Consider the following 17,371-nt stretch of genomic DNA (forward strand, 5'->3'; position numbering starts at 1 on the left):
AGGGACCCTAAAAAAGTTGAAATATTTATCAAGTCTTGGAAGAGCTTGTAGATGGAACCGCGGGGCTGCATCCTGCCACCCTGCTAGCTTTACGCCCGAAAAAACAACACACAAACTGTATTCATTTAAACACTGCCTGGCCCATTAGTTTCAGCCTCTTATTGGTTAATTCTCACATCTTCCTTTAACCCATATTTAGTAATCCCTGTAGCACCACGAGGTGGTTGCTTACCAGGAGAGATCTTAACCTGCGTCCATCTCAGAGAGGAGAAGCATGGGGTCTCACTATGGCGACTGCCTGAAGCGTCTCCCAAACTCTGCTTCCTTTCTCCCACAATTCTGTTTTGTCTACTCTGCCTACCTAATTTTCTGTCCTCTTAAAGGGCCAAGGCAGTTTTTTTTATTAATCAATGAAAGTAACACATAGACACTCCTCCATCAAGAGCTAGCTGTATCATTTGTTGTCCAATCTCTGTATAATAGGAAAGTTCAGGGCTTAACAGAAATTCTGATTGGGGTAGACTGTTAGGCTGAACTTCTCAGCTAATCACTTTGAAGTTGTTCTGGATACATATTTTTGAATAAACTGTAACAGAGGCATTTTAAGAGGTTGGATCAACTGGCCTACTTGCCTTCATTGGTGTCTATTCCTTTTTTTTTCTGAAAACAAACTTTTAAAGGTAACATACATATCTGCATTAACACAAGTATGCACTAACAGTGTGCGTAAATTAGCAGAAGATGATTCTCTGTTCTATGTTTGAGCAGGTAAAATGCATCTGTCAAGTTTAAAAGGCTGCTTGAGCTGTATAATCACACTGTAATATAGATCTTCATCCATGCCACATGAAAGGATACCATGTAAAAATAAATTATGAGGACTTTGCACCCAACAAGACTTATCAGACTCATCCAGTCTCAGAGATTTTTGTATGTCAAGGGATCAGCATAAATATCGCCTGTCTTGTAGTTTTTCTTAATTTCCTCCTTCATGTCTGCAGCCATGATCTTCAGGTGGTCTTGCCTGGTCAAATATGATCTTTATTAATTTTGAAGAAACCCATAGCTTTATGTTTCCCGTGAAAACAAAGTCATAACCTCTCTCCCAGTACAGTACATATCTCGACTTCCATTCTGAAGTTAAGATGTTATTAAAATATATAGGCTGAATTAATGTAGTAGTTTCTCCACAATCCAACAACAGGTGTATAAGCACCCGTTGCTTTTTAGTCATTAGCATTTATAAAATTCAAAATCAGTAAATCACTTTACAGGATTCAGATGGCTTGTGTTATGGTGTTTCTTATTACATTCTTCTTATTATATCTTATTATTGATCTTTTCATATTACTTTACTATCTTTTTAAAGACCTCACTTTACTATTTTTAAACTATTCTTTCAATGATTGTCTATACCCATTTTTTTCTTTCCTCAGCACCTAAACATGTATTCAAGCATATTTTACCTGTTTTAGATGTTTTTCTCAGTCTGGATCTGGTGTTCTGCATGCTGTGGCTCAGGAAAATGTTGCAAAGTCCTTCCAGGCATCTGCATGCTCCTTTTGCAGCTCAGCTCAGAACATAGTGCTGACTGCTGGCTCTGCCTCCCTTAGGGCTGTGAGAGCCTACCTAGCCTTCTTCTCACAGTCACAGGCTAGGAACTGCATTAACTGCCCCAAGTCTGTGAAGTTGCGGGCCATGCTGTGGCAAATGTTTCCACCTAGTCCCTCGCCAGATAGTGAGCCAACTGCTCATTACCCTTCTGTTTGGATATACGGCCTCCGAGGAGTGTGACAACTATAGTCAGAAATTCTTTGGACTGCAAGTTCCAAAATAATGACACAGAGACTTATTATTAACTATAAAATCTTGGCCATAGCTTAGGCCTGTTCCCAACTACCTCTTAAAACTCTCTGTTTAGCCAAATTCTCCTTGATTCCATCTAAAAGCCTCCATAGCATACATCCTTATGATTATTTGAGCATATTATCCAAATTCATTTGCTATTCAAAATAAGCAATTGAAACAGAAATTATTATGAAGAATCAAATATGAGCTGAGTCAATTCTGAGAAAATATTTGAGCAGAGAGCATCAATTTATGCTTGCTCAGTGTTTTGCAGCAACTAAGCCGTACATTTGAGATTTTAAGTCCACCTGTAGGCTTCACATACATTATATGCATTTATACAGGGAAACATCGGATGAAATGGTGCGGTTACAGTGGCCACAGCCATGTCTATGTATATACAGTCATAGTTGTTAAATGCCAAGCATTCTCACGAGACATGACTTTAAAATTTTAAAAATCTTAAATTCAAAGAGTTTAGAATTACAACTCATTTACATTTGTATGTGTTTATGTGTGTGAACCTGCTTATGTGTGGATGTTTACATTCATATGTGCACACATGGAAGCCAAAAGTCAGTACTGGCTGCATCCTCTGTCACTTCTCCACCATGGATTATTTTGGGAAGGCTCTTTCACTAAGCCTGGGGTTCATGGACTTGCTAGAATGACTGCAAGGAGCTTGTGGGATCCACCTACGCCTGCACAAATGACCCAGGATCACAGATGCAAGCTACGACACCCATTTTTTTTTTTTTTTACTTAGCTGGGGTAACTAGACTAATAGACATGTTCTTCATAAAGTATATACTCACTAAATAAATTAATAAATCAATGAGGTAAGTTGTATTAGAAGTGTTGGTGAGATCAGTAACATGTATTTTTTCTATTAAAGAGGAAGTTAGAAGATTTGAGATTGGAGTGGGAGGCTGTAAACCATTTACTTCAGGAGCTGAGGACAAAGCAGCCTGATCGTGTCCCTGGACTGCCCACTATTGGAGCCTGTAAGTACATTGTGTCCCAGGGTTTTACTTTTGCTTTAGCTGTTTGCTCAAAACCATGGCTATGAGGTTATCTCTGACTGAAAAGGAAAATTGGTTTCTGAATTTGCAGAAAGAAGTAAACATTTATTTTATGTATTATGCAAAAGGTCTTTGGGTGGGTCCCTTAGACACTGAGATGTTTACAGGCTGTATTTTTTGAAGATCTAATTTCAAAGAAAAAAAGAGATCATGTAAAAAAAGCCATAATGGCTTTAAAAGATACTTTAGCTTGTTCCTTAAGAACATCAAAGCTGGCTGGCTTTGTGGAGTCATACAAAATTGCCAGAAGAGGACCTCTCCTTTGTATTTCTGATTCTTTGGAGGCAGAGGATTTATGGGATTAGTTTTTAACTAAAGCTGAAGGTGATTCTACATAAGGAAACTCAACAAATCACCACGACCCTAGCATCTAAGAATGAGCATCAAGTTGAAGGTGTAATGACACAGATATAATGAAAAAGATGTGCAAGCCTTGTAGGGTTTTATTTGTGTTTGTTTTTGCTTTCATCAGCATGGTGCACTGAAATTACTATATCAAGGTTCTAGTGAATAAATTATGTCATTTTTATTTTCTTTCATGAACTCTAACTTTTGGTTCTCTCTGTAAAATTGCAATCCTTTATTGGTGTTTGTTTTCTAGATGTTATTGGCATGTTCAATAGTCTGTGAAGATGTGAAGATAATGTATTGAATGATATTTTTATCAACTTGTTAAAAATAAGGGTTTATATTTCTCCTTAAGGTACTCTGAATCTTACAGGAATAATCAAAGCCAGGGAACAATAAAAACCTGTTTAATATGCTGTGTTCCTAAATGGTAGGATGGGGTTTCTAACTGGAAATACATTTAAAGAAAGTTTTGGTTTATAAGAACATATATAGTTAATCTATTTAATCAATACATATGGAGCAACTTCTGTGTACTAGGCATCAGGCAAAGTGCTGAGAATTCTCCATAAAATAAGTTAGTCTCTCATTTCATAACACAGTCAATCTGGAAGAGAAAGATGAAAAGCTAATGAAAAGAAAATGCATTATCTCAATTATAAGTACTCTGAGAGATAGTCTACACATTAATGCCAAATGGCTTAGGACAGACAGACAGAAAGTCAAACCCTTGCCCTAGCCCTTGCAAACCTATCTACATTTTAATAGTCTCTCCAGGTGTCCCAGAAGACACTATAGTATGATAAACATAGTTTCAGAGAAAAATGTAAAGGGAAGAAAATGGGGAAGTGAGCAGAGATGGGGCCATTGTTTTCGGAAGTGTAGCTTGGCAAGCTAGTCTGGCCTGAAAACATCAGAAAGGTGATGTGAGACAGTGAACATTGTCTGTGTATGTACAGAAATTATGATGGGGGGGGGCAAAAGGTCACAGCCGCCACACCGAGTAAGGTACTAGCATGGAAGTGGGGTGGTAATCACAAAGGACTTTGAGCCTGTAGCAGAGGCTCCACAGAACAAGAAAGAGCATGGAGGCAAGGCAGTATTGTCAGGCACCTGCTCTTCTTATTTTCCCTCTCAGTGAGGACGTCATCACCATCTATGGCTCCTTGCCCCCCACCTCCACTCCTGCTATGATGACTTCAAGCGAGAATTCTGGCCTTGTCCTCAGCTCTGAGACACTCGTGAGAGTAGGCAGCACTAGGGCCAAAGTTGGAGACGTGAGAGAGGAACCTTCTCTAAAAGGGGATTTTAATCTCCTCCAGCAAACTGACAAAACTGGGCATAAAGTCAGCATACTAAACACACAAATGCTGGGTGAAAAGTATCAACAGGGAATCAGAATGTGCTTTTATTCCAAGACAGCTTTTCTCTTGTGGTAGTTTACTCATCAGAATTGAGAATTGTTTGTATTCTTGGCTTTGTGACACATAGTAATTTCATCTAAAACTGCACTATTTAAAAAATATAATGTACCAATATGATTTGATTATATGATTATTATTCCCTAGATATTTACAGTACAGCAGGGTTTATAATTTATTGTGATGGGTTCCCAAAGCCCCCACCTCTTTGCATGCATATCTTCTTACACTTGGGTTTTTATCCGCAAAATGGTTGTAAAGGAAATATGATAACGCACAAACAGTTTTACAGGTAAGAAACTCCATGGCATAGAAGGAATATCTGCTAGATTAAGGACACACAGCTACAAAACAAGAGAGATCTGATTCTAACCCAATTACATCAATTGGCGTTTTGTTATGTTACCGTGTCTACACTCTCTTTCTGTCCCCACAACACAGTGGAAATTCTAAAACAAAGACAGCAGCAAGTAGTATAATGCGAGTTAATGCAGCTCTAGATTTCTAGGGGGATAATAGTGACCTGTATTGTGTCTTGAAATCAGTTTTCTCTGAAGTTCTTAGAAACCTAGATGCTGAGCATGGCATAAATCATTGAAATTGTCATCTGGCTGAATATTTTTCTTTACATGTGTGGAGACTGGGGTTCAAATGGGCTTTTGATTCGATTTGATTTGATTTTTTTCCCAAAGAAGCCTTTTTTAAAACACTAAAGCAAGCTTCCCTGTGGCTATGACTTCATTATATAATATGATTGCAGTGGTCTTGTCCAAGCTGTAAAAATTGTTCAAATTCACAAGAAAATGGGCAATGCTCTCTACAAGTGTTTGAGTGCTTGATATGCTTGATGATCCTATACATCTGGGTGTTCTCAATTACCTCTTATTGCATAAACTACCCCAAAATGTAGTGACCTAATGTAATTATTGCTTACTTTTGCATTTTGTGACTCTCCCATTTTGTTACGTGATCAACTGGATGGTTATTGTGATTATCCCACCCAGTCTAATCTATATGCATGCAATTATTTGTCTATCTGATGAGATAGAAGATTCTCAAAACTGTTTCTTTTGGATGTTTGCGAGGTGGGTGTTCACTAGAGATCCTCACTTCTACATACATCCTCTCACCCTCTGCTAGGAGAGACTCTAGTAGGCATACATCACTCATCTGACTTATTGTCATGCTCTCAAAACTGTCTTCTTCTAAGATGAGGAGGGTGGAAGCTTAAAGATCTCAGGATGACTAGATTTTGGCATTTATATACTACTTCCACTAATCTCTTATTTGACAGTACAACTGGATGGCGAGCACGTTCAGGGGTGGGTAACCTGGTGTATGACTGATGATTGAAGCCAGGGACTTTCAAGTCCAGTTCTTAGGATCCTTCAGGGAGGTTTTAGAAGCGAGGGTGGGCTTAGAATAAGGAAGCAGGCTCATAGTAGACAACTTTCTGGGTTTTTTTGCTTTGTTTTTGTTTTTAAAACACTTGATACAATTAACTTCTAAACAACTATAGGTTGCAACACTCAATGGTATCATATGGTTCAATTTCATTTTTTTTTCAAATAGGCCCAGAGAAATTCGTTGGATAGAAAAGTTCTCATTTTTTATAAGAGCCCAAGAAAATTCTCGAAAAGACCTGTGGTTTTTCCTATTCCTGCAGCCTTGTCTGCATGCATTCTGCTATTGGAGATCACTTCCCACCTATTATTTGGGTCAGATGACAGATTGGATCATGATTATCCCTTAAACAAGAGTTACATTGTTAACAGGCATGCTTGAACAGGAGAATTGATGGTAGCCATCTTTTTATATAAAGTGCCACATTGGGGGACGAACAAAAGACACAAATGTTGGATTTGAACCCAATGCCCCTATGTCAGTAGTTTTCAAATTTCATCATGCAAAAGGAAAGCATCAATTCTACTATAACTGCAAAATATGAGCCTTCTACCTAAAGTTTCTGATCCAGTAAGTTTGAGGTTAAAAGTCATACCTCGAAAAGGTTCAACAGTGAGGTCAATGCTGGTTGGTCTTAGGAATGCAGTTTGAATACTGTTGCATCTGGCCTTGGTTGCTTGAGGAAAGTTTTCCACTTCACCTATGCTTTGTGCAACTCACTGGGGGTTCCAATGAAATCCATTGTTGTGACTGCCAAAGGAACTTCTTGTATTCCAGCATATCAATTTCTGTCTTTTCTGACCAAGGACTTGGAACAACATTCAAGGAGGTGAAAATCACAATAACCAGGCAATATATTTATCCAGCAGAGTACTCCATGGGTCTAGCAGTATTGGGAGAATGGCCAATGCTTGTATGAAGTTTCTCTAGAGAAGATAAGGAATAGTTTTAGCCTTCCAGATAGGACTTAGCATTGGTCTGAAGGCCCTGTATACAGATGGTAGCAAAGGAGGCAGCAAATCTGGTTGGTAAATGTCACTCTGAATTGTTTCTTATCCCCAAGCTGCTGGCCCTTAGAACATTCATGCTGTACAGAACTCCACTTAGCATTTTCAAAATAAATCACACAGAAAACATTCTAATAGGAATGTTCCAAGTGGGAAAATTTGATTTAGCTATGTACCGGACAAAGAGACATGATAATCAAACTGAATGTTGTACAGTGACAGAAAAAGCCTGTTCATAGAGGTTTGTGTTGATTAAAACAATCCTTCCTGTAATTAATTTTAGAGGTAGCAGAACTCAAATCCAATTCTGAAAGTACAGTATCAGAAGTAAATAGCCTCCATTCTACTGGGTGTATTGACTACTTGGAAGGCAGAGCAGGAATGACTCTTTGAGTTTGAAACCAGACTAGTGTACATAGAGAATTCCAGGCTATTCAAGGTACATAGACGCACCGTCTCTTACCTCACCTCCCCAAATATCCTAAATTCTTATTTTAGTTGTGCTACTAACTAAGTCAACACTCAGTGTAGAAGAGATAAATGTATTTTGAGCTTTGTCAGTCATGTGGTCAACTCTGTAAACATGTATTAAAATAGACTTCCGAGGGATAAACAAGCAAACATAAGAAAATAAAATATAAGATAAAATAAAACCATCACATTAAAATTGGACAAATAAAACTAACAGAAAGAAAAAGATCCCAAGAGAAGTCACAAGGATAAGAGACACACTGTTCTCATAGTCAAGAATCAGATGATAAAACACTGAACTGGAAGCCATAATCAATATGCAGAGGACTTGATGCAGGGGGCCCTTCAGTCTCTGTGAGCTCATCTGAGCTTTACTCAATTTGACTTAGAGTTCTGGTTCTCTCAGTGCCCTCTGTCAACTTACTTAAACCATTTAGGAAGTCATGTCTACCAAAATGTAAAGGTACACCAAGGTTCCCATTGCTTTGAATAATGCATTGGTGAAAAACCAACAGTTAGAGCAAAATGAACTAAAGAATAAAATTAAAGAGAAGAAATCTATAAAGTTCAGCATGGGTATTAGCTCAGTTGGTACCCTTTCATTAATGGGCCTCAACATAGCCCCCATTACCCTCCATGCACTTGCTTTTTATATGGTATTTTACATACTAAGGAGCCAGTAGAATCTTTCCTACTTATTTCAAAGCCTAAGAAGGGTACAGCCATGGTTTTTCCCCCTCCTTAAAAATTATATGCTGCCACAGATATAGGAGACGGGGTTCAAGTTAACTAAAATAGAACAGTTTAACGTTCATTGAATTCCAGTCCTGTTCATCTCTCCCTATATACCTAAAAAATGGGCTTTTATTCTGAAGTAAAGAGGACAGTAGAAAGGGAGGTCTACATTCATGTTCTTCTTTTTTCTACCCCTTTTGCTCACAATCGCCTTCAGAATAGTGGGGGAAGTTGCTCTCCGAATCCATGGCTGCTTGGGTTGTTTCTGCAGCTGATTCTACTTTGATTGAACCCTGAAGATAAAACGAATCAGTGCCCATGGAGCCAAATACATTGACTCTTCCTTAATAAGAATGAAAATTTCACATTGGTTAACTGTACTCAGTGATATGATACCCACCTAGTATGCACAAGGTTCTGGGTTCTGTCACCAGTACTGCATTTTTAAAATGTGATTGCTCTACTGAAAATTATAAAGGCCACATGGTTGGCTTTGTAGCTGCACTGTATTAACCTTGAACCTTACCCCCAATTTTAATACACTAGGAGAAAGATTTTACCCTTAAGATATACAGACCCTCATGAATCTTTTTAACAAAGTAAAAAATCATTTTGGCATCATCCTCAAGATTCTTTACAGTTTTGAGTAACTACAAAATCCCTTTAAATCTTGTCATTAAGGAACTAATTTTCAATACTGTTAGACTGCATCAGTGAGGTGAGCCTGTTTGAAATATTAGGAGATGTGTCACTTGTTATAAAAGAGGTGGTAACTATAGTAAGCCTTCCTTGGACAGTCCCCAGGAATGTTCCCATTATCAGATGCAAATCATTATATTTTCTTAGTGGGAGATCCTGGTTTTAGGCCAGGTTCTTCAACAATGATCTGTGCTTAACTGGAAAGACACAAAGGCATCATTGTTAGCATCCCGACAGTTATAGCTTGTGAAAGCATCAGCATTTAGATGATAATTATCCATTTTGTGATGATTGAGGTCCCTTTTTTCTCCCTGTCTTAACCTTTTGGCAATTTAATTGCTTGATTACCAACTCCTAGTTAGGGCTGTACTTTTGGGTCTGAACTGGTAAGAAGAAGAGCAGCCCCAATAAATGATAAAGAGTCAAAATTACCTTAACCTTACACTATTTAACTTCCTCCACAACAAAGACCAGAACTAGAACAGCTCACAGTGGAAGACTTGAACATGTATTCCTCATGGTGTCTAAAATTTCACTAACACTTTTTAAAAGTAAACATAACTTTACTGTCTAAGAAAGCAGATTTCTAAAAGGAAGGTGTAACACTTGTATAGTTAAAGTATAGCTTTAAAATTGTGAGCTGGGAGGACCTTGGACTTAACATAGTGAAGGGAGCCCTGATGGCTCTTTGTCTTTGGAGAGGGGTGGATAGTGGGGGGTATGGGTGGAAGGGAAGGGAGGGAAGGGGGAGGAGATGGAAATCTTGAATAAAAAAATGAGAAAAAAAATTGTAGTCTAGTTTGTTCTCTAATGAGAGACCAAAATGAAGGGTAAATGGAGGAGCTCAGGAGTAGAGTGAGGGAAAAACACAATCAGAATGTGTAATATATGAGAAAGAAAAACCATTTTCAATAAAATGAAGAAAACAGATTCTCAGATGTGTGTGTGTGTGTGTGTGTGTGTGTGTGTTAGTTTTACTACACTGAACAAAATAACTAAACTATTCCATTGTTTTGTTTTGACTCATAAAGTTGAAATTCAATTGAATTATTTTTTTGTTAACATGGCAAAGAATACTGTAGCATAAAATTGCCAGACAGAAAAATTTTTCTTTGAGATACTCAGGTTAAAAATAAGAAGTGAAATTTCTTATAAATTTAAAAAAACTTTCAAAATTAAATATAATATTATTTACTATAATCTGTGAATTTAATAAATTAAATTTTGGTATAAGAAAAAAATTAGAATCTGAGTGATATTTGGTGAAATGACATTTGATCACCATCTCTGGAAATGCTCTAGGAGCTGTCTATGTCACTGACTCCCTTGTACTGGCTCTCTGTGTTCTTTCAAAGGCAGTCTTAGGAAAACTTCTTACTCTTTTCTTAAATAATGAAGAGTAGGCAGTATGCTACCACTACTCATATTCAACACTAACAAATATCTAATTCCACTTACTCTCTAATTAACTCAGTAAAACTAGCATTTTTCTTCACTGTTGACTTAGACTTCCTTCATTCATTGAACTCTTTTACTCAGATGTTTCTTTTGTAGTATAAAGTAGGCATGGCCCCATAAATTATCAATAAAATAGCTGCTTCTAACAACTTTAATGTCTATAGTCTCTTCCCAACCCTACTGTATATTTTCTGTATTGTTTAATTTTCAAGTGTTAGACATTGTTGATCGTTGCTTGACTTGGTCATTTTATAAACTCTATAATATCCCTTTTCTGAAAGTATATACCATTACTATATTTGTCTTCAACAACTTCACAGTTAAATTTACTTTAGATTTAAGTCAGTCTTTCCATAAAATTATAACACTAGATATATTAAACAATCACAATCTTTAGTTGTCGAATGATCAATCTGAACCCAAACCTCTACACCATGGCTTTGATCTAAGTGCTTCCCAATGTACTGACATATTTCACTTTTTCAATCCTGAAATAGCTTTATCTTCAAAATCTCAATGCTATATCCTATTTTGTTAAGACTAACATATGCATGGCAGGGAATGTGGCTTAGCAGTTAGGAACATGTACTGATTTTGCATAGTAGTAGTTTTGGTTCCCAGTACACACACTGAGTTCTTCACAACAAACCACCTGTAACTCCAGCTTCATGGGATCCAGCATATCCATCAGATGTTTGTGGGAACCTGAACTCACATGCACATACCTCCAAACATATATATACATATTAAAATACAGTTTTAAAACTTCAATATGGTGGTTGCTCAGAAAACTGGGAATCAGTCTTTTGGGCATGTAACCAAAGGATGCTCAATGAAACCACAAGGACACTTGCTCAGCTGTGTTCATAGCAGCCTTATCTGGCACAAGGGAATCTCCCAGTAATCTACAAAGATGATCCCACCTAAAATCCCCAGCAATAGCAGATACATAGCCAGAAATGGCCATCTTCTGTGACCATGCAAGATTCCAAGTGGAGAGAGTGGGAAACCAATCCAGACACATAAGCTGCAACCCACAATCTGTCCTACCTGTGGGATGTGCTGGAGTAGTAGCCAACCAATGACCAGTCTAGCCCAAAACCCATTACAGGAGAGCAAGCCCACCCATAACACTGTAAGCCCACCCATAACACTGTATGTAGCATCATAACCTACAGGCTTGATGACACACAGACCTAGGATGGAGCCAAATATGACTGGAGGAAACAAAAGTCAATGTAAATGTGTCTTATGATATTCTACCATACTAGTAGGTTGGTGCCTAGCCCAATTGTCATCAGAGAGGCTTCATCCATCAACAAATGGAAACGGATATGTAAACCCACACATGACCAGAACTCAGAGAATCCTTAAGATGAGGGGAGAGAATTGCCAGAGGGCTCAAGGACACCACAAGAAAGCCTACAGAATCAACAAACCTGGGCTAATAGAGGCTCACAGAGACAAAACCCATAACCAGGGAGCCTGCATTGGACTGATCTCAGTCCTCTGCATTATTGTTACAGTTGTGTAGCTTGGTCTTCTTGTGGGACTTCTAACAGTGGGAGCAGCGGCTGTCTCCAACTCTTTTACTAGCTTTTGGGACCCTATTCCTCATACTGGGTCACCTTGCCCAGTCTTAATACATGGGGAGCTCTTTAGACTTACTGCAACTTGATATGCCATGTTTTGTTGGTACTTATGGGAGACCTACCCTTTCCTGAAGAGAAATGAAGAGTATATTTGGGAGGGGTGGGAACAGAGAGGAGTTATGTGGGAGGATTGGGAGGAGGAAAGAGAGGGAAAACTGCAGGCAGAATGTAAAATAAAAACAAACAAAAACCTCCACTAAATTATAGTACTTATCAAAGAGGGATGTCCTGTAATTTGGATGCAAGTCACCAGGCCACATCTAAACATTTCATCCCATAACTCATTTTCATAACTGTGTCTTGATTTCTAATTTGATAACATTTTTACTCGTCATCTTCTTCTAAAACAATATTGACCCCTAAATTTTATTATTTGCCAGGAAATATTTATCTTTAACAACATGCTAGTCCCAAATGAGTTCACTGTGTACTCAGCATAAGTATCATAATATTTTAGGTACCATTGTTATAACTTTAACTATACCAGTGCCCAAATTATAGTATAGACCTACCTGCAATAGAAAAATATAGCAAAACTAATGAATGACACCTCAGGTCCTGCTTCAGCAATAATTTATCATGCCTTCAAAATCTCAATGATCCCCAACATTAAAAAGGGAAGACCCCAGGTGGTGCACATGCCTTCAGTCCCAGCACTTGGCAGGCAGATCTCTGTGAGTCTGAGGTCAGTCTGGTCTACTGAGTGAGTTCCAGGACCTGTCACAAAAAGGGGGAGGACCCAAGTAGTACATATGTAGAGTGAAATATTGAAAGTTTAAAAAAGTAATTTGATTCTTAACTTCAATTTTATTTCCAGGACTATTCTTTATTATTATAGAAATTTATGTAAAAGGTATAAACATTCTGTTATTTTTACTGTGGCTTAAAAGTGGAGAAGGTGATTTTCTATCTTATACTAAAGTTGACGAGAAAAGTTATCTCTTAGCCAAGGTGCTTTAGTGTTATGGTTTTGATGATAAACATCTTGTTTACGATGTCCAGCATGATCAAAAGAGAAGTTCCTTTCTTTTTCATGCTCAGTCTTATTTGTCTAAGAAAAAGTGTGCCACCCACGTTTAAACTGGCTATGTTTAACAAATAAGGACATGACTCAGAATTGAATTGTACACTTCGATTTAAGAGTTTTGTTCAAGGTCAGGACCTAGTTTCACAAGAAATCTTATGTTTTCCAGTACAGTTGACATTCACTCCCACTAGCTGAAAGACAAACGTGTCTAATAAAGCATTCCGATTCAATTTGCTGTCTGCATACAGCTTGAGGAATCTCTGGAGGTCACTCACAGCATGCTCTACAACCCCAACAGGGAGAAGTAATGAAAAGATTCTGGTTTGAAAGCTGACAGTACCCCTTCTAAGCTCCTTGAATGTGAATATAATAAGCAAGTTTATAGACACAAATCTCTATGATTCTAAGGATTTCTATCTTGATCTCTGACTCTGAGGAACATTTAAATGCATGGATTTATGTCTATTATCTGGATGAGTAAATGCTTCATATTGAGCATGTTAAAGGAACTGTGTGTTACCAACTAAGGTCTTATGTAAATCGGGTAAAAACAACACTGTCACTCCATGTTTAGCTCTGTTAGAAGGTCTCTACAATCCCACTGTTTCATTCGATTCTAATATTACATAGGCAGATCACACTGTTTTAAAAAATAATACCCACTTTTATGTCAATTATCCCTCTGGTTTTTCCATTGATCCAAATGTACCTAATATTTATCTTAGAGCTAGTGTGCATTAATGTCTTGCTCTACAGCAGACATTGGCTAAATATTCTTTGTGTATTGTTCTGTTCAATTTTATAGCTTCCTTAAGAGATACTTGCCACAATTACTTTTCTTTTTTATTGGTTGAAACTAAAGCCTAAACTAAATGTTTATCCTCAAGAAATTTAAATACTAATAACTCTGCTCAAATGCTCCAAAATCATTAAATTGTTTTCTTTGACCTTTATGTTAAATATACTGTGTCTTGGCCTCATAATCTGTGAACCTAGCCTATATGTATAGACAACTATATTGTCCATGCTTATATGAATGAATTTTTCAGACAAAAATAAGCAATATGGGTAGATTTAGGTTCTTAAAGATTATAATTAACCCCAGGGATGGAAGTTAATTTCAGTAAAAAGACTTATATGGTTTCTGTGTATTTTTTTTCTCCTTTGGAATTTAAGAGGCCACTGCAAAAGATATATATTATTTTTCAGGAAAAAAACTTCCAGTACTATGCTAATTTCAAAAACTAGTGATATGTATTTAAACATCACTATAATATATTCCTAATGAACTACACAGCCCATTTTGTTTTGCTGGTCTTATGTGTTTATGTTGAGACCTGATACTCTAGGAATCACCTCGTTGATTAGTTGTGGTGAATAAACTGAATCCCACTGTATAATACAGCCCTATAAAATAAAAATGAATATTGGCTGTAACCTCATCCATCTCATCCAATCCAAATACAGATCAGAAATGTAATATTTTTCATAAATTCTAGAAAGTCAGTCCTTGAGTTCTATAGTTTGTATGTACCTGCCACACCCTTTGCCTTTTATCTGTAGCTTCAGCCATTCAGCTCCCCTCCCTATTGTCATTCTTCCCATCATTACTTCTTAGGATTTTATTTCTGTGTTCAGAAAGGATGTAAATGTGCTAGGCTATTGTTCATTTCTACTAGCTAGAGTTCTAGTGAAACAAGCACCTAGGTTCAAATTTATTTTCCTTATCTTGTTAAAACTGGGTTGTTCCAGTAAAAGATACTGTGATAAAGATAATAATGAGTACAAGGAGATTGAGCAAAATGAATGAATAAACCCTACCTGGACAGACAAGATGAGGTCTCTAGTAAGCCATCTTATTGTAGACATACTCAAGAAATAAGTAAAGGACCGGTGGTGGTGGCGCACGCCTTTAATCCCAGCACTCGGGAGGCAGAGGCAGACGGATCTCTGTGAGTTCGAGGCCAGCCTGGTCTACAAGAGCTAGTTCCAGGACAGGCTCCAAAGACACAGAGAAACTCTGTCTTGAAAAACCAAAAAAAAAAAAAAGAAAGAAATAAGTAAAGATAGCAGAATCACTAAATGAATGAGTTTGGATATACTACACATGAATATTAATTAAAAGATGTTATGATTATAGTTAGTGAAACTCAAGAGGGAAATAAACATTAACATCTGTATGATCATAAATGCTAAGTTCTTTGTTCATACCTATTATTGCCTATTTTGATCTTTAAAATGTTCCCAAAGAATGAAAATTATGATTTTAGTGCCATTAAAGAAATTGAATTTGCCCTGGACCCTGAGAGTGATCTTGAGAGGCAGGGAGTTGCCCCCCTTGTGATCATCACTGGTATTTTCGGAATTTTCTACACCCTCCCTGCCCCTTTCAGATCACTGGGCTGTGGTTTCTTCCCTTAAAAACTCCTTCTCCCAGGTACTCTGGGTTGAACTCTTCCCCTGCGTGGGTTATGAGTCTCAGCCCCAGTGCACTGGTTCCCGTCTCATCTCTTCATTAAAACCTCATGTGATTGTAAAAAAAAAAAAATGAATTTGAGGAAACGCCAAGATGAAGTTTTTTACTTCATATTTCTAGTCCTTTGTCCATCTCACTACAATAGTGAGATGAGGAATTGATTTACCAAGCAACAGCACACTGCAATTAAACAATGTCTTTTAAATCAAGGAAGACCTGGACTGGATAAATAGAAGAAAGTTGACTGAGAACAAAGATTTGCTTCCTTCTGCTTCCTGGTTATTCTTGCTGAATAGCAGAGACTAAACTAGGTGAGAGCAGCCCTAACAGATGTTCTAGAAGTACGGGACAACTAGGGAATTTAGGAAAGGGAGGTGACAGTAGACAGACTGAAGAGATTCACAAAATATGAGAACAATAATACCATACAACTGAATGGACATGGGAACAAGATTTTGTTTTTTAGTTAACATTTATTTGTTGCTGAAATAGTGATAAAGCATTTAACATTTTTATTTCTGTTCACAACAATAAGCAAACTGTAATCATAAGCCCTGTTATACTTTGACAATTTTCAAGAACAAATACAATGAAAACAGCAAACACAGAAATGTTTACTGATCCAGGTCATAACAGGGAGTGGTCACAGGGTTTTGCAGCAATACTCAGCAGAAGCCACTTTGTAATTGCTGGCACTAAGTAGAGAAGTGGAATTCTCAGCTAGGTATTTAAGTAGTGCATATATTTAGACACTTGCATAACACTGTGTCTACTAAGGAGGGAATGGGTCAGTACTGTCCCAATTTGAACAAATAATCGCAGGAGGTGTGGAGCCCCGTAAACTTGAGACATTGGAATATGAGGATAAGCTAGGTGGGTTTCGGCATACTGGGGTTTTTCAAACTGGCAGAGCAGCTGGGTGCCCAGCATCTTGTTGAAATACTCTCTTATTCCATATACAAGCTCATCGACAGAATATTCCCTATTATCAGCCTTTCCCTGTGATTTCACAAAAGTGACGTACTTATTACATTCTTATTAGCAGGGAGTTGGAATAACTGCTTATGCTTGTTTATCAGTTCCCAGTCCTCAACAAGACGTGACTTAAATTCTTGAGGCAACTTCAATTGAAATATCAATCTTATCTTCCGTGCCTGCACAGACTGACCAGTGGTGACAGTCCCAGGCACATTCTGGTGAGGAATCTGTGATACTGTACTGGTGGTACCACTGGCAACTCTGTTTTCTGGTGTATTCTGTATGATCTTTGGCACTGACATGTTAGGCATGGAACCTGAAGAATAGTGATGAGCTTTTACTACAGGGTACCCGTTCTCTACTCTGTTACCTTTCTCAACAGTGTAGCTGCTTTGGGAAGACTGACCCCTCTCCTCAGAATAAACGTTCTCAAAACAGCTGCCTTTATGTTCAATCTGACCTTTCTCAGCAGAGAGCTATCTCTTTGCAGGGTATCTTTTCTTAACAAAGTGTCCCCTCTCCCCAGAGTGCACTTTCTCTGCAAAGCAGAATCTCCTGGAAGACAGACTTTTCTTTGTAGGACGGCTTTTTGAGGGAGGGCAACTTTGCTCGGCAGATAGATGTGTCTCTGCATGTCGGCTTTTCTTTGGAGGCCTACGTCTTCCTGTTGGGTCATCTGTCCATGTAGCAGGTCCTCTCTCTACATAGTTACCCCTCTCCACTGAGAGACCCTCCTGTGCAGGGCAGCTTTTCTTCTGAGGCTGA

At 37.9% G+C, this 17,371-nt stretch overlaps 1 protein-coding gene and 1 pseudogene across 1 annotated transcript in view; one reads left to right on the plus strand and one right to left on the minus strand.

The window, feature by feature from the left end:
* Dmd (dystrophin) overlaps positions 1-17,371 on the plus strand; it is a 1,847,711-nt gene that overhangs the window by 1,153,685 nt on the left and 676,655 nt on the right. Inside the window, 1 exon segment of the mRNA XM_038316167.1 lies at positions 2,744-2,852. Within this exon segment, the coding sequence (XP_038172095.1) occupies positions 2,744-2,852 (109 nt within the window).
* On the minus strand, positions 16,272-16,908 carry LOC119804887 (annotated as a pseudogene).

This window comes from Arvicola amphibius, chromosome X (genome assembly GCF_903992535.2).
Source record: "Arvicola amphibius chromosome X, mArvAmp1.2, whole genome shotgun sequence".
NCBI classification, from domain to species: Eukaryota; Metazoa; Chordata; class Mammalia; order Rodentia; family Cricetidae; genus Arvicola; species Arvicola amphibius.